This window comes from Mesoplodon mirus (genome assembly GCF_964341445.2).
Source record: "Mesoplodon mirus genome assembly, chromosome: 17".
NCBI lineage: Eukaryota > Metazoa > Chordata > Mammalia > Artiodactyla > Ziphiidae > Mesoplodon > Mesoplodon mirus.
The window spans coordinates 18,955,121-18,981,526 of record NC_138993.1 but is presented as its reverse complement, the minus strand read 5'-3'; the positions used below and the strand labels follow the sequence as shown (position 1 = coordinate 18,981,526).

The 26,406-nt window shown below is 39.9% G+C and overlaps 1 protein-coding gene and 1 long non-coding RNA gene across 3 annotated transcripts in view; one reads left to right on the top strand and one right to left on the bottom strand.

Annotated features, from left to right (window-relative positions):
• Positions 1 to 1,452: 1,452 nt before the first annotated feature.
• On the bottom strand, positions 1,453 to 15,106 carry LOC309792688. Its single transcript, XR_014291759.1, has 5 exons — positions 14,786 to 15,106; positions 13,702 to 13,829; positions 9,570 to 9,692; positions 5,059 to 5,165; positions 1,453 to 1,928 (listed from the first exon to the last, which is right to left on the bottom strand). It is a non-coding gene; the product is annotated as an uncharacterized lncRNA (long non-coding RNA).
• A 154-nt stretch (positions 15,107 to 15,260) lies between these two features.
• RB1 (RB transcriptional corepressor 1) overlaps positions 15,261 to 26,406 on the top strand; it is a 133,623-nt gene continuing 122,477 nt past the window's right edge. Inside the window, exons 1-2 of one of the 2 annotated variants that reach the window (XM_082602431.1) lie at positions 15,261 to 15,569; positions 18,336 to 18,462. In XM_082602431.1, coding sequence (XP_082458557.1) covers positions 15,439 to 15,569; positions 18,336 to 18,462 — 258 coding nt within the window. In that variant the 5' untranslated portion in view covers positions 15,261 to 15,438. The remainder of the gene's footprint in view (positions 15,570 to 18,335; positions 18,463 to 26,406) is intronic. The other variant, XM_082602430.1, reaches the window with a different exon arrangement.

Here is a 26,406-nt window from a genome sequence, read left to right as displayed (position 1 = left end):
TGGTTTTTAACCGAATGTCCTTCTGTTCCAAGACCCCATCCAGGATACGAAATTACATTTAGTTGTTATTTCTCCTTAGGCTCCTTAGACAATGCCAGATTTTCAGACTTTTCTTGTTTTTGATGTCCTTGATAGTTTTTTGCTCCTAGGTCTTTTGATAATTTAATCTCCATACATTGCTGGGCAGAGCGCCACAACAAATATTATTTTGAATTAAGTATTATCTCTGCTAATGGGTGAAAGTCAGATCTTGTTTGAAGTAACCACGTGATAAGGATGATAAAGTTATTTCAGTAGCCTTGTTTGTGTATAGGTCATATTGTGACTACTTATTTTTTTGTTTGTTTGTTTTGTTTTGTTTTTTTGCGGTACGCCAGCCTCTCACTGTTGTGGCCTCTCCCGTTGCGGAGCACAGGGTCTGGACGCGCAGGCTCAGTGGCCATGGCTCACGGGCCTAGCCACTCCGTGGCATGGGGGACCCTCCCGGACCGGGGCACAACCCCGCGTCCCCTGCATCGGCAGGCGGACTCTCAACCACTGCGCCACCAGGGAAGCCCGTGACTACTTATCGATTAAATATGGGCTATAGAGTTCACAGCATTCATTGGGTGGAACAATTTTCTTTGGGTGGATTCAGTCCATGAAGCTCCAGGCACAAAGATCAACTGAGAGAGCAGAACCAATCAGAGGTGCCTTTTCCTCTGGAACCCTGTGTCCTTACAGACTCCACACGGCAAATGGTCTATGCTTTTCTTTTTATCTTTACAAGCATCTTGGGGTAATTTGGCTTGAGACATAGGCACTAACATCTACCAAACAAGTATTTCCATTGTCCTTTGTTTTTTATTTTTTTCAAATTAAAGTATAATTTACATATAGTGATAAGCACAGCTCTTATGTGTACAGTTCAAAATGTTTTGACAAATGCATACACCTGCGTAATCCATCAAGCTAGGGAGCATGTTCATCACTGCAGAAGGTTATCTCGTGTCCTTTTCAAGTCAATGCCTGCCCTTGAATCCCCAGAGGCAGCTACTGGTTCAATTTCTTTCACCATAGATTAGGTTTGCCTGTTCTAGGACTTCACATAAATGGAATCATACAGTTTGTACTCTTTTGTGTCTGGTTTCTTTAGCTTAGCATAATGTTTTTGAGATTCATTCATGTTTTATGTCTATCAAAAGTTTATTCCATTTTATTGATGAGTAGAATTCATTATATTGTATCAATATACCACAATTTATTTATCTACTCTTGTATGGATGGAAATTTGTTTTTTCTGATTTTTGGCTGTTATGAATGAAGTTGTTATGAATATTTATGTATGGGTCTTTTTTGTGGACTTAAGTTTCTCAGGATTTTTTTTTTTGTTGGCCACACCGTGCAGCTTTCGGGATCTTAGTTCCCTGACCAGGGATTGAACCCAGGCCCCGGCAGTGAAAGCACCAAGTCCTAACCACTGGACCACCAGGGAACTCCCAACTAATGTTTCTCTTGAGTATGGAATATCTGGGTCACATGGTTGGTGTATGTTTAATGTTTTAAAAAATTGTCAAACCATCTCCCAAAGTGGTTGTACCATTTTATAGTCTGTATTAGTTATCTATTGTTGCTTAATAATATTGCCACAAACTTAACAGCCTAAAGCAACACACATTTATAATCTCCCTGTTTCCATGGGTCAGGAACAACTTAGCTTATCCTTTGCGAGGCTGCAATCAAGGTGTTGAACAAGACTGCTTTCTCATATGGAGGCTCACCTGGGAAAGGATCTGATTCCAGACTCATGTGGTTGTCAGCAGAATTCATGTCCTTTTGGATGTATGACAGAGGGCTCTAATTTCTTGCTGGCTGTTGGCTGGAGGTTGCCCTCAGCTTCTAGAGGCTGCTTGTAGTTCCTTACCATGTGGGGTTCCTTAAATGACCAGCTGCTTCCTCAAAGCCAGCAAAGGAGCAAGAGACCCCAGCAAGATGAGTGGTACAATCTTATAAAATGTAATCCTGTAATCAAATACATTTAATCACGTACATCCCATCTCCTTTGCCACATTCTATTGCCATATTCTATTACAAGTTCCATATTCAAGGGGAGGGGAGCACATAGGGCATGAATACTAAGGGGCAGGGATCAAAGAGGGCCAACTTAAGAGTGTGTGTACTACATTCTCCCACCATAAATGAATGAGAGTTTTGGTTGCTAAACATCCGTACCATCATTTGGTGTTGCCATCTTTTAAATTTTAGGCACTTTATTTGTTGTAGAGTATGTCATTGTGGTTTTAATTTGCATTTCCCTAATGTCTAATGATACTAAACATTTCTCCATGTGCTATTGGCCACTCATATATCTTTCTTTGGGAAATGTCTTTTCATGTATTTTGCCCATTTAAAAAATTGGGTTGTTTGTCTTTTTATTATTGAGTTAGAGGAGTTCTTTATATATTCTGTTCATAAAGATTTTCACAAATAGTATTGAAATGACTATTTATATGGAAAAAAATAGGCCATAACTCCTACATCACACTGTATATAAAAATTAACCTAACTGATATTTATAGACTATTACAGTCAACAACTGCAGAATATACATCTTTTCAAAGGCACATAGAATATTCACCAAGATAGACCACAGGTTGGGCCATAAAACAAGAGTGAATAAATCTCAAATGACTGAAATCAGACAGAGTATGTTTTTTGAGCTTAGCAGATTGAAATTAGAGATCAATACAAAAACTCTGGAAAATTCTCAATTATTTTTGTGTACTTGTTTTATCAATTCCTGTGAAAGAAGTACTGTTATCGCTAACTATAATTAAGGATTTGTCTACTACTCCCTTTAGTTTTGTCAATTCTTGCATCATGAATTTGAAGCTATATTTGACATATGCATATTTAAAACTGTTGTATCTTCTTGAGTGACCCTTTTATCAATATGAAATGTCCTTTTCATCTCTGGTAAAACTCCTTGTTCTGAAGCCTACTTTCTTTTATATTAAAATAGGCACTCTAACTTTCTTATGATTAAAGTTTTCATGACATGTTTATGTCCATCACTTCAACCTAGTTGTGTCTTCATATTTAAAGTAAATCTCTTGTAAAAAGCATATCACCATGTCTTCCTTTTTTATCCAGCCTGACATCTGCTACTTTTTAATTAGAGTGTATTTGTTTTTTAGTTATGCCTTTTTTTTCATTTTTGGAGATTGGTTGCTCTAGTGATTATAATATGCAACTTTGATGAACTCATATTATAAAACTTTACATATAATGTAAGAATCTCACAATGGTGATTGTATATATTTTTAAATTAAAAACTATAGTTTTTTCTTATTATAAAACACAATACATGGAATTGTACAAATCTAAACTTACTGTATAAAAATAAAGTGAATGAGGATAGAAAGCCCAGAGATAAACCCACGCACCTATGGTCAACTAATCTATGACAATGGAGGCAAGGATATACAATGGAGAAAAGACAGTCTCTTCAATAAGTGGTGCTGGGAAAACTGGACAGCAACATGTCAAAGAATGAAATTAGAACACTCCCTAACATCATACACATACACAGAAATAAACTCAAAATGGATTAAAGACCTAAATGTAAGACTGGACACTATAAAACCCTTAGAGGAAAACATAAGAAGAACACTCTTTGACATAAATCACAGCAAGATCCTTTTTGACCCACCTCCTAGAGTAATGGAAATAAAAACAAACAAACAAAAAAAACAAATGGAACCTAATGAAACTTAAAAGCTTTTGTATAGCAAAGGAAACCACAAAAAAGACAAAAAGATAACCATAAGAACGGGAGAAGATATTTGCAAACAAATCAGCAGACAAAGGGTTAATCTCCAAAATATACAAATAGCTCATGCAGCTCAATATCAAAAAAACAAACAACCCAATCAAAAAATGGGTGGAAGACCTAAATAGACACATCTCCAAAGAAGACATACAGATGGCAAAGAGGCACGTGAAAAGCTGCTCAACATCACTAATTATTAGAGAAATGCAGATCAAAACTACAATGAGGTATCACCTCACACGTTAGAATGGGCATCATCAGAAAATCTGCAAACAATAAATGCTGGAGAGGGTGTGGAGAAAAGGGAACCCTCTTGCACTGTTGGTGGGAATGTAAATTGATACAGTCACTATGGAGAACAGTATGGAGGTTCCTTAAGAAACTAAAAATAGAACTACCATATGACCCAGCAATCCCACTACTGGGCATATACCTAGAGAAAACCATAATTCAAAAAGACACATGCACCCCAATGTTCACTGCAACACTATTTACAATAGCCAGGTCATGGAAGCAACATAAATGTCCACCAACAGACGAATGGATAAAGAAGATGTGGTACATATATACAATGGAATATTGCTCAGCCATAAAAAGGAACAAAACTGGGTCATTTGTAGAGACATGGATGGACTTAGAGACTGTCACAAAGAGTGAAGTCAGAAAGAGAAAAACAAGTATCGTATATCAACACATATATGTGGAATCTAGAAAAATGGTACAGATGAACTGGTTTACAAGGCAGAAATAGAGACACAGATGTAGAGAACAAACGTATGGATAGCAAGGGGGGAAAAGGGGACGGGTAGGATGAATTGGGAGATTGGGATTGACATATATACACTAATATGTATAAAATGGATAACTAATAAGAACCTGCTGTATAAAAAAATAAATAAAATTAAATTAAAAAATAAAATAAAATACATAACTAATGAGAACCTGCTGTATAGCACAGGGAACTCCTGTACAGTAGAAACTAACACAACATTGTAAAACAAGTATACCCCAATAAAAAAAATAATAATAAAGTGAATGAAGAGAAATAACCTCTGTCTGCACATTGTTGTTCATCCTTTGAGACCTTTTCCTACATGTATATGCACTTCATTGCTCTTTCTATGAACCTGACGTCAGTAGGTATTATATACAACTAATTGCTCAGTCTTATGAGAGCATCTTTCGAAAGACAATGTAAATGACTCTAATCTCAGAACAAACTTCTGGGAAGAAGATAAAGAATTTACCTGCTATATCCCTTTGTCAAACTTTTTCTTCTCAGACGTTAAATCTCCCACATTTCTGGGTTGTGCATGTGTAGGTACTGCCTGGTTCTGCAGCATCTCATGCCTCACTGACAAAAGAAAAACTCCAGGATAGGAGATGGGAGATATATCGTTTGGGTGTAAGGTGAGCCACCATTAGGTTGTGCTCATGTAAAGTCTGTTGCCATAGCAGTATACTCCACAGGAGTTGGTTGCCAGTGTTGCCTGGGACAGAACAAGTGGCTAATGGCCCTGCAGCCAGTGAGGCCAAGAGCATCAGATTTTAGTATAAGTGTTGTTGAAGCAAGCACAAGAGCACCTGAGTACATAAGCAGTGTTTGATAAAATACATCTCTTGAACCACTCATTTTCATTCATGCCTTCCCATTATATTCACCCCCATACTATAAAGAAGGGCATCAGTTTTTGTGAGAAGCTCATGCCCTCACTTCTTTCCTAAGGGGGAAGGAACAAGTCCATTTTGTCACAGAGTCCTATTCAAGATGGTGTCCAGCCACAATCTCTGAAAAGACTTAAGGCAAGAAGGTTGAGTCGAGCTAAACCCCCTGCTGATAAAGATAACACCAAGGATGATAAGCTTCATCTGTCTCTCCTCTACCCTTTTGTACCCTCATGTCAGTCAATCACTGGCTAAGGTTTGTTGGGGCTCAGGGAGTATAGATTTCATAGATGAGGCAACTCCTGTTTGGTTGAGGACAATTCTCAGTCAACACTCACATTAGCTGAGGGATGAGTGTGCCAGTAGATTTGAGCAAAGCACCAACAACATCCATCCACTACAGGGGGCTAATTCTATCTCCACTCTTCATTTCTTGCACCTTTATATTTTAGTTGTTGGGGGCCACAGCACCATATATTAGCTGTTGGTTTGTTGCTTATATTGTATTTTGTAGGGCAGTGCCCAACCATGCACTAAGTCTGGAGTGTTTTGTTATGCAACAAGATCTAACTAATACAGATGAGTCACACAGCAAGACCATAGGGTCCCATGGTCGTGTGTTCATTGTTTCTCTTCTTTTGTCATAAAATGGATCCTCTGATCTGAGCCATTGTTGTGAGAGAAATCATGTCAATATATCAGGCTTCCATAAACTCTTGAGTCGTGGTGCTGGCAGAGGCACTGAGGGCAAGGAAGGCAAATTCATAACCAGATTAGGTACTAGTTCTGATAAGGATGAATCACTGCCTCCTCTAAGGTAGAAGGGGTCCAATGTAATCAATCTGGCATCAAGTGGCTGACTGGTCTTCTCAAAGAGTAATGCCATATCAAAGGCTCAGTTTTGGTCTCTGCAAATAGCACGTTGGGAATTCTAGCTAGATCAGAATTGGTGAGGAGTCCATATTTTTGGACCCATGCAAGACTTTCATCCTTGCCACCATGACCTCTCTATCATGGGATCTTTTTGCTAGTTGATGCCACAAGACAGGTCATCTTGTTCACCTGGTGCCTGAGAACCTCTTCTGTGATAGATGCTCTCTGGTGAAAATTCACATGAGACACAAAGATATAAACACTTTATCCTCACTCCCTTGGATCCATCCATATTCTGCTTTCCAGACCAAACTGTCCCTAATATTCTAATCATTTTTTTCCAGGTTCTGACCAACTAGCCAAGCCATTCATCTCTGCCCAGAAGTGCGTGTATATCCACATTTCAGGCCACTTCTTCCTCTTAAGAAGTAATCAAGTGTACTGCTCACACGTCTGCCCAAGGGAGGATATCTCATCATCACTGTATTTTGGGGGCATTAAGCAGTGCGTGTAAACTAGGTCCAAGATCTTTCCTCCTCCATCAGTTGGTCTAAGAGAGCCCCCTTAGGCCAAAGGACTGAACTGAGGGAGAGGTTTGTGATATAAGAGTTAGGATTATTTGTTCACATAACTTATTCATGCCTTGGTCTCTGCTTGGGCCTGATCCTGAATGTAGCGTATCCATTGTACCACAGATTGATGCTGTGCCTGCCAGACCTTATAATTCAGTGCATCATAAGCTCATGATGAGCTATTCCTACTGCTTAGGCACTTGGTCTCCCATTCAGTCTGCACTCAGTCTGCATTTGGGCCCAGGAGCAAAAACAGAGCTGATTTTTCAAATAGAGAGTAATTCTCTGTTGTAGAAGACATTGCCTTGCTCCAGAAACTTAGGGCTATAACTGATACTAGGGCTTGCCAGAGACTCTGTACATCACTTATTCACCACAAATACCTCTCATCCCATTGGATCTGCTAGATTATACAGCTCAAGTAGCAGGGCATCTTGCACTGAAGCCTGGACCTGATCTAGAGATGTCTCTGGGCACCCACTAGCAATTATGTCATCTGATAAATGGGTTGTAGTTATATTCCCAGAGACAGTATATGCCGCCCTCGAACTCCAAAGAGGTCCGCAAAGTGATGAGTCTTTCTCTTAATGGTAAGAGGTGAGAGGTGCAACAACTTGTTCTTTACATTAAAGGTGATATTCCTAGCATTCCCAGAACATTGTAATCCTAAAATCTTCATTGACATGGCAAGCTCTTGGATTACCATAGAGTCTATCTTGTGTTCTGCAACATGCATGTGTTTTACTAGGCCATTTAGACTGTGCTATTCAAAGTGCAGTCTACAGACTGGTGCTGGATGGTAAACTCTTGGTTACTGGCTCATGGTGAGATAAATTGAGAAATTTGAAAATCTAGGTTTAGAGCCTTTTATAACAATTTGACAGGGCTGTGACCTCCAAGAACATGATCAGAAGACTCATCTTATTGAACAGGGTACAGATCGTCTTCTTTACTGTCAGACTCATGTGGTGATTAGCATGTGCATGCAGTAAGTTATGTACCGGGCAAGTTCAGTAATTTCCAAAAGTACTACTTTAAGCATATTGAAAACAAACAAACAAACAAACGGTCCTTCACCACAGATAGCTTAAGAGGCATTGATCTAGATTACGTGCCCCTTCATGCTCACCAGGACAGAGGACAGAGTTAAAATAGCTCTGACGCTAGAAAGCAAATGTGTACTCCTATCCTTTCTATACAAAGGCAAAGTGGTTTTGATCCTTCCTACTGATGGAACTCAGGAAAATCACATTTACCAATTAATACATCTATACCAAATGCCAAAGTCCAGGTTGATCTGCTCTAGTGAAGATACCACATGAAGCATGGCAACTTCTAATGGGGGCTATCAACTGGTCAAGTTTATGGTAGTCTACTGTCATCTGCCATGATCCCATTTTTGCAGGGGTCAGACAGAAGAATTGGTTGAATGAGGATATGATGGAAATCAAAATCTCTCCACCCTTTAAATCTTTGATAGTGATGTAAGTCTTCACAATTCTTTCTAAGATGCTGTCCTCCTTCTAAATTACTCTCCTGGCTTGGGGGTATAAGTGCCAGTTTCAGGGACCTCTACGTGGCCCATCCTAAATAATGGCTAGTACTCCACAGGTCAGGGAACCGATGTGAGGATTTTGCCACTTGTTAAGAGTTATCTGTCCTAATTATACATTCAGTGACTTAACCACAGAATGTGTTCACAGACCTTCTGGACCCACTATAAGTTGGAGTTGATCCAAAATTCCATTGGTCCCAATTCTAACTGGAGAATCAGGATGGTATCGTGTTAGCTCAGATGCTGTATCTAACAGTTCTTGAAGACTCTGGGCATTTCTTTTTTTCCAGTGCATAGTTACACTGGCAAATGGCTGCAAGTCCCTTTGGAGAGCCACTTGCTTCAGGAGTCACTGCATGGTTTACAGGCAAGAGAAGAGATGATGTTTCTACCAGCCAGAGGGTTCAGGGCACTGGTGGGTTCGAGCTGGCTCATATCAACTCTCAGGAGCCAATTGTGTGCATCTCTTCTCAACTCTGCTTAGTGACATTATGTTGGTAGCTTGAAATTGATTAAGTTGAGAGTGTTTATTCAACAGAAATTGGCAAATGCTACAAATATGGCCCTTCCCTGCATCCCCCTCCTGAGAGCCGGTTGCTAAATTTTTTCCAGTGTCCCACAGGGGAGAATTGGGGGATTCAGTATTCTCAGGGTCACCCACTCAAATGTCCCATTCCTAGGTCTTAGCTCTCTTTTTCCTTTCAGGGACTAAATGTGGACATAGGAGACCCTTCAAGTCTATGCATTTAGTTGCTTTTTCAGCTCTGCTGCCCTTATAATCGGGTCCCAGGCCTGATTCTCAGTATAGTTTGCTTTAGGCTATAGGAAATCAGTCTTTTAAAAAACTGCCAGTAGAGGCCCTCTCACTTTCTCAGGGTGCTTTAAGGTGACAATTGGCTGCCCTGAGGTATCATTTTCTTTTGCAAGGTTTACAATTCCATCAACAGAATCCATTCTATCCTATTATCCCCATACTGTTCAAACACCACAGCTATCACACGTTCCAGCGCCCCACTGTCTGTGTGCACTGCACCCCAATGGGCCACAGGTGGGAAGCTTAGTAATTATGATATCACTGTATGGTCCTACTTACCATGCCCTGGGTCTTTATCACCACAAAATCAGTGAGGAACTCAACTCCAATATCCCATCCCGACTGTCTTCAGGACACTCCTGATGCCGCATCTTTTAGCTTGGGTTCTCTAGAAGATAGAGCCTGAAGGCAATTTGAGAGAAACGTGAGTGAAGACAAACGGGAGTGGGCAGGGAAGGAGGGGAAACTAATATAATAGTATAGTACTAAACTAGCTACCCTTTGGTATCAAGCCCAACTGACTGCTCAGTGTGGTGGGTACATGCCAGGCATGGGGGCACCCTAGTTAGCAGAACATAGATCTACCCTCACGGACAGACCTGGCTTTCTAGGCACGTGAGCCATGCAGTTCTATAACACTCCATGTTAGACGGGCCTCGCGCTTGGTTTAGTGTTCTCCTGTCACCATCTTGAAAGTCTCAATAATTTTTGAACAAGAGGCTCTGCATTTTCATTTTCACTGGGCCCCGCAAATTATGTTGTCTGATCCTGCTAATATAAATTACAGTTTAGTAGGGAAATCAATCATATTCTCTCTCCTCATGAGTGTGAACTGATGGCATGGAAAGTAGGTCATTGTGGCAGGAGAACAGTACAAAGAGATGAAGAATAAAACAACATTCACATTGCCTGCTGTTGGATGGATGACAAGATACATGAATGCTGCAGCAGGGACTCTTTTTCTTTTCTTTTTTTTGTCTTTTTCACTTTTTTCCCCTAAACTAATCATAAACCCTGAATAATTCAGGTAAACTGAGTAGGTCTCTGTTTCCTGAAACCAGAAAGAATCTAAGAACACACATGTGGGAGGTGATTTAAATCATGGGAATGAAATAGAGCAAGAAGAGAGTTGAAGATCTCCTAGGCCAGTGCTATCTCACACTATCTGTGAAGGAACGAACTTTCCTTTCTTTTAATTTCCAATTTTTCATGAAAAATAAACTTTCGGAAAATAAAATTTTGAAAAGTACTAGAAAAATCAAATGAAAACAAAAAAGGCACACCGAACACAAGCTCACGCTTTAAGTATTTTAAACAGACACAAAATTACATTTCAAAAAACAGAATTAAAACAAAAATAACATAGGATAAAAGAAAAAAGTACAGAAACTGCACTTTGTTCACTGAAAGTGTACATATAGGTGATTAATATAGAGAATTGCTAATACACCCTTAATTTCCTATCATTCCATGGTCATAACAACTAAACAAAAGATTGGTAGTGAATTGGCAATTTCTCAAATTAAATACTATGACAGTATTTAATATTTTAAGTTTGTCAATATTTAAAGTTTTTAACATGACAAATGAATGTGCTTCTTGCTTGTTAAATCCTCTAATCTAGGTTGGATTGCTGACAATGCCACTAGCAGGAGATAATGTATATCTAAACTGTTTCTATGTTGTATTTGAGAACACTAATAGCAGAGAAATCAGTCTCTCAAAGGTATGTTTAAGGTATGTTTAAGGGAATGGAAGAAGAGATTTATTTCATTTATTTATTTATTTTGGCCATGTGGCTTGCGGGATCTTAGTTCCCCAACCAGGATGGACCCGGGCCCCAGCAGTGAAAGCACCAAGTCCTAACCACTGGACTGCCAGAGAATTCCCTGCAAGAAGAGATTTTAAAACAATTTCAGCAAGCTCAGATATTCACTTTTAATTTTTATCTCAAATGAAGCAAATGATGCTTTATTTTCAAAATGCTTCTTCAATTCTTCATCAGTAGCCCATTCCAAAGATTGATCCTATTAAGATATAGTTACATTTAAATTATCTTTCAATGAAAGAAATGGATTCTGGATCCATGAATTCCCTATGTGCATTTATTTTCATGGAAAATAAAAATTCAAAATGTTTTATCACATTCATAGTTAGTTTCTTTATATTTTATATGTAAATGCCATTGAAATTTGATGGCTTTATTGCTTCATTAGTCAGTTCATGATTTTAGTACTTTACTATGAGTTATGGCTGTGAGCTCAGTAGATGGGGGATTATTTCTGAGTAAAATTCGTACAAACACTCAGATCTTTAACTCTTGGGATCACTTCTCTGGTTATTATTTGGTTTACTACTATTATTACTGACCCACTACTGATGTGTCTTTTCTTGATGAAACAGGACAGTGAGGCTTATTTCACCATCTACAATTTAGGGTTACAAACAAATGACACAAATTTTACTTCCCAAGTTTAGCTATGAATTTCAAAAAACAGGCTTGATTAAAAATTAAAATGACTGTAAAAATAACAAGTTATAAAAGTAAATAAATATTTACATTTTCAAGATTTGTATTCACTTTTGGGTTATAGTTGACAAACTAACCTTAAAAATTTCACTCCTTCACTAATGTGGTCCTCCGGCACATGACAAGGACACAATCATGCCACTGACCTGCAACTCACCACGCAGGTTGGAGAACATCTGAACCACTCTATACTCTGTTTAATGAGGGGCGTCCAATGATCACATGCTTGGATATCGCTGAAATGTGAAGCTCCTATAAATGCTGCTAAGCATTTACTCTTAACCTATGTACTTATCTCCTTGTGGACCAAACACGAGCAGTTTACAGACTGGCACTGGTCCAAGGACCACACTTTGAATAGCACTGCTGGGAGAACTAGTGGAGGAGCTTCTGAAGTAACAGAAGAGAGGAGGTGAACAAGGAGGTCATGGATTTGTGGAAGACTAGGGAAGTTTTAAGAAAGAGGAAGTGGTTAACTGTGTTAACTACAAGAAAGGTCAAGTAGGTCGAGGACCAAAAAGAAGCCATGAGTTGACAATTAGGACACTGGTGACCTTTGAAAGAGTGGTTTCAGTGGAGTGCTGGTGGAGGCAGTCAAAGAGAGGCAGGCTGAGGAGTTGGGAGAGTGAGAGCACAAATGGGGACTACCCTTTCAAGAAGGTAGATGGGAAAGAAACAGAAACAGTGTGGTAGCTTACAAAAAAAGTCGAAGGAAGGCTTCTTAGACTAGGGGAGACTAAAAAAAAAATTCTGTTATCATTGAAGGGGCCTCAAACTGAAGAGAGTTCTATCTCCTGGTAGAAAATTTAAGAAAGACTTTTTTTTTTCTGTTTTACGGTAATCTTACAAGTACTATGCAGGTAGAGGAAGATCAGGGGAAACTTCTTTGAAGAATCTGCAGAATTTCTAACACTTCTTTGGTGGGGCAACAGAAAGCTGTGGGGGAATACAAGGATGTTGATTGACTCAGTTCCTTCTGAGTTTGGTATGAGGACTCTATAGTAGGGAACATAGTTAAAGTAATCCATGGTAAAGACACACATCCTTTTGTAAATTGAGAAATCTCTCTTAAGCTATCGTAATTATAGTAAACCCAGGTGTTGATAAGTTGGGTTTAACAAAGCAAGTCATATCTATATATGAAGAGAGTTTACTTCAGTTCCTAGAACTTTCCTCTGCTTTCCTTCCCTCCCCAGTTTTAGCAAACAAGCATTTACTGTGTGCCCAACACAGTGCTAGGTACTAAGGGCAACCTCAATGATGGGTGTCTATCCTGAAGGGGTTCACTGGAGCAATATTATCAGTTATGATGCTTTTTGGTGGAAACAACTGAAAACCCCAGCTCTGTTCAGGTCAGCTCCAGGGTTGGTCAAATCAGAGGCTCAGTTATGTCACCAAGGACCCAGATTTTCTGATTTTCCTCCTGTGCCATCCTTAGTATTTCTGCCTCATCCTCAGGTCAGCTTGTCGTAAGTCACAATAGCTGCAGCAACTGCAAGTGTCACATCCTCCGAATAGTTAAGGGGTAGGAGAACTATGTCATCCCTGTATCTCTTTTCAGCAGGCTCCCAGCAGCCTCTCTTTGATCTTGCAAAGACCAAAACTGGATCCTGTGCTCCTGACTACCCTAATCCTGGGCAAGGTGAGTGGAATTAGCACTGTGATGGTATGTGCTCTCTGTAGCCGGGCCTGGGCATGGACCCTACCACCAGATAAACTTTGAGTCCCCGAGAGAGGGTTTCTGAACTTAGGCAGAACCAGCTGTTGATCAGGCCGATGACTGCAAGCCCTTTTTCACATTCTGGCATATACCACGGCACACACAGAAAGTGATAATCCATTGTACGACACACAGGGATAAACCCAAGGGCTATGACTTGCCTGGGGCTGCTGCTTCAGCCTTGCTCAGCTGTTCCAAGGATGAGGGGGGGGCGGTTCACACCAGAGCACAGCTGTATTTTATTCACAGCACCTCAGTTGGGAGGCTCTGAACCGGCAACCCACAGCATCTGCCAATGAGAGAAAAACATGTACTCAAACTAGGCATTCTATTATTATAAGTAAGTACCAAGAGACAACAGACAGTTTCTAAGCCAATGCTTGATGGTGGTAGTTCCAGCAAACTCTTCTCTGATCTCTTTGTGCCTTTGCACATGCTGTTTCCCTCTCTTGGTGTTTTCTTTAACACGATGTAATGGATAAGTGGAGTCAAATATATCTGGGTTCAAATCCTCTACCACCTGTAAACCCATCTAACGTTGTTCAAAATAAAGTAACGTCTGTCAAGAGCCACTATCAGGTCTCTTTCAGACACCCAAGGGCTGGAAAATTACTAAGACAAGAAGTCTATTCTCAGAAAAAAACACATTCTATAGAAGCACAGCCAGCCTGGTGACAACTGTGGACCAGAATAGATATCAACCCATCCCCTCTTTCTTGCATCTTGCCCTTTAAGACTCAGTAAAAGACTCAAACACCCCGCCCCCCACTTCAGGGCCAACGCCACTGTGCGTTTGGCCCCTTTCCTCCCTAGGAAAGAGAATAAAAACTAACTTTTCTTCCCCTGTTAATATTTCGGTCAGTTCTTTCACAACACGCGTCGGCTCACCTAACATCACCCATCAGCTCTGTAATATTGGGCAAATTAACTCTTCCGAGCCTGTTTTCCCAGCTGGAAAGTGTAATAGGACTACGACTCATTTTAAAGGGCTGTTTCTGAGTATTAAGTAGGACAATTATGTAAAGTGGCCAGAACAATCCCTTGTACACAAAGTCCTCCTTGAATGTTAGGTCCGTCGGGCAAACTTCTATTCAAATGCCACTGCTCCTCTGAAGCTATCCCTTAGACATTTCGAGGGTGTTTCCTGATTTTACACCCCTGTTAAATCATTTAGCACCCTATTATCAGTTTTTTGCCCACCCCCTTCCCCAAAAGAGCTCTAAAAGGCCAGTCACTGTCCCATACTTGGTCTCTCCTAAGGGTTGGCAAAATTCGGCTCCTAAGAGGTGTTCCAGAAGTTTTTGTTTTTGTTTCGGACGACTTCGCTTAACGGATTGGGCGGTAGGACGGCGGGCGAGAGGGAGGGCACCGCCCACGGAGCAGAGGGGCGTGCCCGCCCCGGGTGCGCTCGCCAGATACTCCCGGCGGGGCCTCCGCCGTAACTCCGGATCCACCCGCAGATAGTGATGGGGCCTGCGCTCGCCCGCCAGGCTGGGTAGCGCCCCGTTACCGGAACCCACGCCTGGAGGGGCGAGTTTCGGGAAGAGACAGGTTCAGGCGGCTGTGGCTGCCTCTGGGCAGGCGTCTGGGCCCAGGCCGGGGTTCCCCTCCCGACCGCGCCCCCGCCCCGCGCATCGCCCGGCACCCCGGTGCCCTCCCGACGCCGGCGGGCCCGGGAGCTTCGCGGACGTGACGCCGCTGGCGGAAGTGACGTTTTCCCGCGGTTGGACGCGGCGCTCGGTTGCCGGGCGGGGGAGGGCTCGTCGGTTTTTCTCAGGGGACGTTCAAATTATTTTTGTAACGGGAGTCGGTAGAGGACGGGGCGTGCCCGACGTGCGCGCGTCCTCCCTCCCCGGCCCTCCTCCAGCGTCCGCCGGCGCCTGCCCTGCGAGGGCGTCATGCCGCCCAAAACCCCCCGTAGAGCAGCAGCCGCCGCCGCCGCCGCGGAGCCGCCGCCGCCTCCCCCGCCGCCCCCTCCTGAGGAGGACCCCGAGCAGGACAGCGGCCCCGAGGACCTGCCTCTGGCCAGGTGAGCGAGCCGAGCCGCCGCCGCGGGCGGCGCACAGGAAGGGCGCCCCGAGGGTGCGTCGGCGGGCGCCGCGGCGTCTAGGCGGGGGCGCGTCTCTGCCGGGGACCGGGTCCCGGCGGGAGTAGGGACCCTCCCGGCGCCCCACCGCCGCGGAGCGCCCGGAGGAGGCTGACAGGAGTCTGGGTTCGGGAGCGAGGGGAGGGCGGCCGGGAGGGGTCTCGGCTCCAGCTTGACAGGTGTCGGGCGGGTGGGGCTCGGGTCGCTGAGCGAAGTGACAGGTGCCGCCTTTCCTCCGCGAGACTGGAGTCTCGCAGGCGGCGGGTGATTTCGAGACCCCATCAAATGCAAAACGAAAAAAAAAAAAGAAAAAAACTAACTGGTGCCTGGTGGAGAGGTTTTTCTCCTATTGAGGTTTGTAGTCCTCCGGTGGTCATTTGACTTTCTGTTTTGGTCTCCTGCGATGCAGCAGTTGGAAAGTATTTTCCTCTGGGCGTGCAGCTGCATCTGAAGCCCAGTCCTGGGAGAGGCCAACCAGAAAAGCCTTGGACGCTGCTGCAGAGATGCCATCGGACGTGAAGCGCAGGGTCCTGGGTGTCAGTTGCCCCCCAGGAAACTCGGCTGAGGTGCTTTATGGCGTTCCCTTAGAAGAGTGCTTTCAGTACGTGAGGATTCACAGCCATCGGTAGTGACTGGTGGAACATAACTCTTTAGAGGAACTGGTGCATGGGCAAAAATATTGTGAGACATTTAGCCCAAGAGCTTGAAAGTTTCTAAACTTTTTCTTTTTTCTCGTTGCATAAAACTCTTCTTTCATGTTAGTCTGCTTCAGCGTGCCTCATTATTTCTTCCATTTTGCGTTTTGGCTTTGAGCCAGCGAGGATCCTGGTGTCCTCCGTTTTTGTTTTGTTTGTTTGAGTACAAAATTAGTGTTTTTTATGCTCACATGGAATTATTTTTTTTTCTCCTAAGTGGATTCTAAATTTAAGTAAGTCCGTGATAATGCAGTAGAATATGACAAGGAGATATATATTGCAGCAGCTTATTTTGATGCTTTATGGTTAGAACCTAAGATTGAACGAATATAGTTGTCATTATTATTGTCAGCATTAGCCCTACTTTGAGACTACACATCAGTTTCAAGGGAATGGGACTCCTTTCCGTCCCTCAGTACTCCCTCCTGCAGTTCTAGTCCATCAGCAAGTCCTATTTCTCTTATCTCCCCAGACACTAACAGAATTCGGGACAAATTGTTAAAGATTGGAATGGGCTTTGGAAATGGCTTGTGAAAAGCTATTCGAAATTCATATATTTAGACTGTCTTATGTATTAATTAAAAATCGTTCTCGTTAGTTTAAAAAAAAAAAGCCCAGGGATGTTCTGGGAGAAGACATTCGTTTCTGATTAAACTGATGTATCCAGTACTTTCCAGTTTCCCTTTGTAAAGTGCAGTGAAGTCTACTGTAAAGAACCCCATGTTATCCACAGAGCTTGGAAGCATTCTTGATTATTGTAGGGTAACCAGAAATAGTGAAGTTCTGGCCACCACCTGGGAAAAGAGACTTTGTTTCTTTTATTTTGCAAAACTGTATTTTATATACCTTTAAGTGATGGAACTATCAAAAATTCTCCTGTAAGTCAAAACCATGCAGTCTGTTCTTGATTATCCTTACCCATAAAATGTTTCCTTAGCATGGGCTATCAAACTCTACAGGTTAACTGCTTAACAAGGATAGAACCACTGCCTGGCAATCTGAAGCCGAGAAACTTACTTGGGATGGATTCAGGGCCCAGTCCAACTGCATTTCCAGTGACAGAGCCCATGTCTACTCTGAGAGTTGAGGTCTTCCTTCTATTGTATTAGCTCTGGCTTAAGTGATAACAGTTGTAAGGGAAACCATCACTAGGAACAACACACCATCTTCATTCTTGAGATAACCAAAAGGTAATTATGTTTCGAAGTAGGGTTGGCAGTCTGGAATAGTGGTCAGGGGCATGGATTATAGAGTTAGGTTATTGGGTTTATATCAGGGTTTCCCATTTACTGGCTGTGATCTCAGGTGAGTACTTCCACTTCTCTGATTTGGTACTTATCTGTAAAACAAGGATAATAAGAGTACTTACCTAATAGGGCTGATGTGGGGTTCAGTCTACCTTCATCCAGGGTACTTTGTATGGGGCCATAGCAAATACTAAAAACTGTAAGCTATGTCTCGTACTACTATTATTATTATTAGATGTCAGATAGACATTAAGTGAATGAAAAAGAATTAGGCAAGAATTTTTTGACTGCCTGTCTTGGTTAAGAAAGATCAAGAAGAAAAGGCTGAATTTGATCATCATGTAAGAAATACTAGTAGGTAGATTAAATGAAACATTGATTGTATTTTAGCAAAGTTACTGATATTGAATTCATTTTGTAATATTATCTAAGGCTTTCCTCTTGGCTAGTATCATCCCAGCTTTCCCAAACAGTTTTAGTTATTGTACTTACTTTCCTTCACAAGGCTATTTTGCTGCTCTAAAATATGTAATTCACCAGACCAGCAGACATTTTTCACTGTGTGGTATTCTTGTTTTGGAAAGACCGAAGAAGATAAACATGTGTTTAAATTCTAAGTGTAATTTTTTTCGAAGATAAATAAGATCCTAAAGTATTTAGTGATGCTGTCTTTCAGGATAGTGCTAGTATATGCAAAATATTGAAACAAATATTTATTATTTTGATTGTAAGTATGTGCCTATTATATATATTTTTTCGTTTGGTAGGCTTGAGTTTGAAGAAACTGAAGAACCTGATTTTACTGCATTATGTCAGAAATTAAGGATACCAGATCATGTCAGAGAAAGAGCTTGGTTAACTTGGGAGAAAGTTTCATCTGTGGATGGAGTCTTGGTAAGGATTGTCTTAAAATTTTTTGAAAACATTTTTCTAATTTTAAAAATAATTTTTAATCACTGTAGAAAATTTAGAAAATGGAAAATATAAAGCAAAGCTAGTAACAATTCTGTTACCCAGAGGCAATTTACTTCTGATAACATTAAAAATTTAAAAAAACCCAAAACTCTCCATGTAGGCCCCCCACCAAAGTATTTTAAAGCAAATTTTAGGTATCCTATTTTATTCATAAATACTTCACTCTGCTATAAAGACGTTTTAAAAAACAAAAAATGCCTCATAAAATGATTTTATACCTCATAAAATAATTTTTTATATCTTATAAAATAATTTTTCATATCTCATAATACATAGTGTTCAAATTTCCTGATTGCCTTAGAATTAGGTATGTTAGAATTCAGGATCTTTGATAATATTTTGAAATATTTCTTCCATTTTTTCTTTGCATCTGTATGTGTATACCACCAGCAAATAATTATTGATGCTTTATATGTGCTGGGGAATATTATAAACACTTTTCAAAGAACCCATTTGACAATCCATTAAGATGTGAAATATAAAATCTTTATTTTACATGTAAAATGTAAAACGTTCATTTTATAGATGAAGACACTGAAGTAGAGCGAGGTTAAGTAACTTAACCAAGGACCCTGACTAATAAGATCTAAAGCATACTGTATAAAACTACGTGTATGATCCCATACATGTAGTTATATGTAATTACATATAGTTACATATAGGTTTGTATCTTGTTAAAAAATTTTTTCTTAACATATGAGCATTTTCTTATGTTATTAAATATTGTTTGATATTTGATAACATAGTTTCCAGTGGTAGTGTAATATTTTATTCATTATATGTATTTTAATTTGTTAACTCTTACTGTTATATGACATTTTTTCCCCCAACTTTGGAGCTGTAAAATAATGTGATTAAACATCCTTATTCATAAGAGTGATGCCTGGCAGAAAGTAAGTCTTTGATAACTTGTTAAATAAATTCATGAATCAATCTCTGATTATTAGAATACATTCTTACAAGTTGAATTACTGAGTCAAAAGCTATGAACATGTATAAAACTCTTGGTAATTATTGCTAAATTGCACTCCAGACACTTTTAATGAGTTTACTTTCTCATCAGCATTGTAGTAGAGTATATGTATGTCTTTTTTTACTGATCAGATCAACGCAACAAAATATGCTTATGTACATCACATAAAAATAACTATTTAAAACCATTAAAAAAAATCTCTGATGTCTTAGTCTATTTGGACTATTATAACAAATACCATAAACTGGGTAGCTTATAAACAATAGAAATTTATTTCTCACAGTTTTGGAGGCTGGGAAGTCCAAGATTATGGTGCTGGCAGATTCTGTGTCTGGTGAGGGCCCACTTACTTGTTCATAGATAGGGCGTTGTCACTGGCCTCACTTGGCAGAGTGGGTGGGAGCTTTTACTGGCTTCTTTTATAAGGGCACCAATTCCATTCATGAGGGCTCTGCCCTCCTGACCTAATCACTCCTGAAGGCCTCATCCCCTAATAACATCACATTGGGTATTAGGTTTTCAGCATATGAATTTTTGGGGGACACAAGCATTCAGTCCATAGCATCTGGTAATAAAAAAAAGGAGAAAACAAATCTCACAGTTCCAAAGATCTGAACATATTCTAGAACTCCATACTAAAAAGGAATACTTGAAGTATCTTGGATGAATGATATTATTAGTATCATCCCAAAGCACCTAATGTATATTTCCACTGATTTGGGTACTTCACGTACAAAGCTGTTTCTGTGCATGCCGTTAAAAAGTCCTTCACTTCTCTCTCTTCCATAAATACTAGGCTTTTAGTTTTCAGAAAGTTGAGAAGGGGTAGTTGATTGTAGAGAGTTTGGTGAGTATAGATAGTTTCCAACTTTTAAGCTGGTTGTGTTCCAAATCTCTTTGCAAGTACAATATGGTAGTTAGATTTCCAGGCTGGTTCACAGAAAACTTTTTTCTTTTTTTAACTGAACTGTAGCAGTTAATAGTTTTGGGCTTCAGACTTGAATATACATATCTATCTATCTATCTATCTATCTATCTATCTATATATATATATGAATAAATGTTACTGCTTTTGTATCCTACCCTTTTCTCCTCCTGGCTTTGACCCTACTTTCTACAGGAACTGGCACAGTTTAAAACTCATCTCCTGATGGAGCTCATGATGGGGACTAGGACATGTGAAATCATTCCTGGTTGTGTGCTGAGGAAGACAAGAAAGGAATTTCATGTTGCCTTTGGGATTTGGGGTACCTTTTTGTTGGGTACAACTGGATGATGTTGTATTGTCCTATTATAATTCACCAGACTTTTACATAGAAATATTATTTTAAATGATAGTTAAGTTTTTGAGGGTTGATCTGATAATTTAACCTTCATTTATACAGTAATTTCTAAGGGAAAATATTAGCCAGTGTGTGCTGAGAAGCGAATGAATGACAAAATGAACCTGTTTCCTATGCAGCCATTCTAGTTGCGATTGGCTATCTTCTTTGAAACAAGAAGAGGAATGTGGTAACTTAGGGCACTTTTTGGCAACTGAAAATAGATATTGTTTATTGGAATAGAGGATGGGCTAAGAGCAAGGATTTGTCATCAGACTGGACTGACTCAAGTCTCAGATCTACCATTTACTGGCTCTGTGATCTCGAAAAGTTACCTAAAATCTCCAAGCCTCAGTTTTTTTATTTGTAAAGGGAACTAACAATGATTTTTGGAACTTGGAGTTATTTTGTGGATTAAATAAATTCATGCATATAAAGCAGTTATTAGTGTAAATGAGTGCCTATATTAGGTCATGCAAGAGGAATTATTTGACTTAAGAACTACTGCAGAAAATCTTACATTAATATTTTTTAGGAGAATTTAAGAATCAGTTAAAATGGTTGAAGTTTTAAATGGATGTATAGTGATTCTGATGCAGTATTTTTGCTAAAATCCACACTTTTAAGTTCTTCAGAGTAAAAAAAGTTGTTTATGCATACATGAAAGCATACATTAATTCTTTTAAATGAAAGGTTTGTGGTATTTTGTCTAGAAATTTCTCCTTGTATAAATGTATAGTAAGTATGTAATAGGTGATTGCTGTCGTAAGATTAGATTGTGTTCGTGCTGCTTATAGCATATGAATAAAATAAGGAACTTTGCATCAGGAAATTGGCCAGGAATGCTTTTCATACTGTGACTTATGGTGAATCAGTCGTTGGAATTTTGGTTTTCTTTCTGTGTCTTGAATGACAGTGTGGTAGAATAGAAAAGACCTTGGACCTCAGAGCAAAAAACTTTGTAGTTGTAATGTAGCTATATGATTTTAGGCAAATTGGTTAATTCTCCAGTCTCTGTTTGCTCATCTGTAAAGCAGAAATGATGCCTGAATGTCAGTTACTTAGGGCTTTGCGTGTGTATGTGTGTGTGTATGTGTGTTTGTATATGTTTTTTGTGTGTATATATTCAAGGGCTTTGAAATATATTGCCCTTGATAGAGGCATTTTTATAGGTCATTATATTTAGAAAGATAATTGAAAAAAATAGTTTGGAATTGGAGTAATACTAGGCATTCCATTTAAGCTATGCTGCACAAATATGAAGGGGTTTCTTACTAACCTTAGAAAGCAGAATATCTATTTTAAAATTATGTGTAGTGAAAGGTCTCTTTACCTGTAGTTTTCTAGTCCTTAGTAATATATGTACCCTTTCTGTTTGGCGATGGTGCTGGTATCCTGATCGTATGTAGTTGTTGCTGGGCCAAATGCACTTCAGAACATGTACGTGAATGTTATATTTGTATTACGGTTGTAGGATATTTGCAGCTTCTTTTATTTCTGTTTCCAATCCTCAGATTAATTTTTTAAAACATTTTGTTATGGAGAATTGCAGATATTTATAAAAGTAGATAGAGAAAATAGTATGAATTCTCATATACCTCTTAACCAGCTTCAACAGTTATCAGTCATAGCCAAACTCTATTTCTCCCTCACCCCAGATTATTTTAAAGTATTCCAGATATGATGTTTCATCTGTACATATTTCAGTATGTATGGGGAAAAAAATAAGAACTCTTAAAAAAATGACCACAGTTCATCACACCTGACAAAATTAATGAAAATCCCTTAATATCAAGTATCCAGTGTTCAAGTTTTCTTGATTGTTTCATAAATTCTTTTTTTTTTAGTATGTTCTAGTGAGGATTTAAATAAGGTCCATACAGTATGATTGGTTGACTTGTGTCTTAAATCTCTTTTAATCTGTTGGTTTCACGTCTTCCTTCCCTCCCCCTTTTCCTTTCTTTTCTTTTTTTTTTTTTTTTTCCAATTTATTTGTTGAAGAAACTGGATTGTTTATCCTGTGGAGTTTCTTACTGTGTGTATTTTACAGATTGTACCTCCTTCATTGTTTAACATATTTGCTAATTCTCTGTGTTTCCTAGAAATGGATCTAGAGGCCTGATCAGATCCTGGTTTGATATTTTCCAGAAGAAATACTTCAGAGATGTTGTTGTGTATGACTATTAGTAGAAACATAATGTCTTGTTATCTCTCTCTCTCTTTTTTTTTCTTTTTTTGATGTAGCTATTATTGATGACCATTGACTAGATCCATTAGGGGTTGCTAAATGGTGAACTGATAACTTTATCATTCCGTTTTCAATTATTAGTTGTAATTCTTCTGTAAATGGAAACTTTCCTCCATCAATTATTCTTATTCTGAAGTACAGATCATTCAGGAAAGGTAGGATAAGTGCTTTATTCTTTGCTTTTATTGACTAGTTTTCAAGCTGATGAGTTTGTTTTGTAACATTCTGTAAAGGTGACCAATGATTGTAATCATCTTTTCAAGTATTATCTTGACAGTACCAATAGCCCAGTTTGACTGTACATAGACATTTAATAAGATCTTTACTCAATGATATTATGACATACAGTTGACCCTTGAACAGTGTGCGGGTTAGGGGCGCCAACCCTCCACACAGTCAACAATCCACATATGCAGTTCCTTCGTATACAAGGTTCCTCTGTTTCCGCAGTTTCACATCTGAAGGTTCAGCCAACCTTAGGTCACGTAGTAGTATAGTATTTACTACTGAAAAAAAGTCTGCCTGTAAGTGGCCGCACAGAGTTCATAGCCATGTTCTTCAAGGGTTAACTGTATTTTGTAACATCAAGAATGAAACGGATGTGAGGTCATATAGTATTTAACCTTTGGGATTGTCTTTTTTCATTCAGCATAATTCCCTGGAGATACAGTGATGTTATATGTCAATATATTAGTTTGCTAAGGCTGCTGTAACAAAATAGTACAGACTGGGTGGCTTAGACAGCAGAAATGTATTTTCTCACAGTTTTGGAGGCTGGAAATCCAAGATAAGTTGTGGGCAGCTTTGGTTTCTTCTAAGACCTCCCACCTTGGCTTGCAGATGGCTACCTTCTCCTTATGTTTTGGAATGGTTTTCCTGTGCGCATATCCCTGGTGCCTTTTTGTGTGTCAGATTTCCTGTTCATGTAAGGATGCTAGTCAGATTCAGTAAGGCCCATACTTCTGTCCTCATTTTAACTTACTGTACCTCTTTGAGACCCTGTCTCCAAATACAGTTACATTCTCAGGTACTTGGGGTTAGGGCTGCAACATAGGAATTTTGTAGGGGGAGCACAATTCAGTCCATTGCAAATAGTTGGTTCGTTGGTTTTTTTTTTTTTGGTAGTATTCCATGGTATGGCTGGACCACAGTTTGTTTAATCATTCACTTACTGAAAGATGGATGTGCTGTTCATAGGTTTTAGCTATTATGAATAAAGCTGCTGTGAACATTTGTGTATAGGTTTTTGTGTGGACATCAGTTTTCCACTTTTTTAAGTAAACACCAAGGAGTGTGATTGCTGGATCCTGTGGTAAGAGCCTATGGTAAGAGTATGTTTATTTTTGTAAGAAACGTCCACATTATATCCAGAGTGGCTGTATCATTAATGAAAGTTCTTATTGTTTCACATTCTTCCCAGCATTTGGTGTTGTCAGTGTTTTGAATTTTGGCCATTCTAATAGGTGTGCGCTCTCATTGTTTTAATTTGCAATTCTCTAATGGTATGTGATGCTGAACATCTTTTCATATGCTTACTTGCCATCTGTACATCTTCTTTGGAGCGGTGTCTACACCTTGTGCCAATTTTTAAATCTGTTGTTTATTTTCTTATTGTTTTAGGAGGAGTTTATGTATTTTGGGTAACAGACCTTTTCAGATATATCTTTTGCCAATATTTTCTCCCATTCTGTGGCTTGACTTCTCATTCTCTTGACAGTGTCTTTCACAGAGCAGAAATATTTAATTTTAATAAAGTCCGGTTTATAAATTCTTTTCTGAATCATGCCTTTGGTTGGTATTGTATCTAAGTATCATTCATATCATACTTCCTGACTTCAAACTATATTACAAAGCTACATTAATCAGAATGGAATGGGATTAGCATTCAAACAGACACATACATCAATAGAAAAGAATAGAGAGCCCAGAAATAAACCCACACACATATATGGTCAATTAATTTGTGACAAAAGGAACCAAGAATATACAATAAGGGTAAGACAGTGTCTTCAATAAAGGATGCTGGGAAAACTGGACAGCCACATGCACAAAATGAAGCTCACTGTCTCACACCATAGACAAAAATGAACTTGAAGTGGGTTAAAGACTTGAACATAAGAAACTGTAAACTCCTAGAAGAAAACAGGTGGTAAGCTCCTTGACATCAGTCTCAGTGATGATTTTTTGAATTTGACACCAAAAGCAAAGGCAACAAAAGCAAAAATAAACAAGTAGGACTACGTCAAAATAAAAAGCTTCTGTACAGGAAAGGAAAGCATCAACAAAATGAAAAGGCAACCTACCAATTGGGAGAAAATATTTGCAAATCATATATCTGATAAGGGGTTAATATCCAAAATACATAAAGAACAAACAATCCCATTAAAAACTGGGCAGAGGAACAGAATAGACATATTTCCGTAGAAGACATATGGATGGCTTACAGGTACATGAAAAGGTGCTTAACATCTCTAATCATTGGGAAAATGCAAATCAAGCCACAATAAAATATCACTCACATCTGTTAGAATGGCTGTTATCAAAAAGACAAGAAATAACAAGTGTTGGTGAGAATGTAGAGAAAAGGGAACCCTAGTACACTGTTGGTAAGAATGTATATTGGTGCAGCCGCTGTGAAAAACAGTACGGAGGGAAGAGAGAGAGATCAAGATGGAGTTAAAGGACACGGGCTCACCTTCACTCACTTGAACACATCAAAACCAGAACTACATATAGAGTGATGTTTGGTGAAATCGACCCGGGGACTAGCAAGATGACTCTTCTACAACCAAGGCTGTAAAGGAAGAACCACACGAAGGCTGGTAGGAAGGGAGGAGAAGCAATCTGGTCGGGACCTGTACCCGCTGTTGGGGACACAAGAGGAAGGAGATGTCACAGGCTTGGGAATTATCCCTGGGGGAGTGAGGGGTTTGAGCCACATATTAGGCACCCTAGCCCAAGGGTCCATCGCTGGGAAGATGACCCCCTTAACTGGTTTGAAAATCAGTGGGGCTTACTGGAGAGATATAAGAAACCGAGACACCGCTGTTGAAGAGCATGCACAGACTTGCTTCCTCCCAGTCACAGCACAGAGGCAGCAGATAGAAAACTTCCTGGGGCTCTGGCCGGCTTCTCAGGACCACCCCAGTGTACTCCCCAGCCTGCACAGGGCTCCTGCTCCAGCGCCTCTTGCTCTGGTGCTGCACCCGACTAAGGCGCAGACTATTGATGAGAGTGCGCACACTTGGAGGGATCCAAGCCTGCTTGGACCCAGCCCCTGTCTCTGAGTGCGGAGGCAGCCATTGCCAGTATGTGTGTCA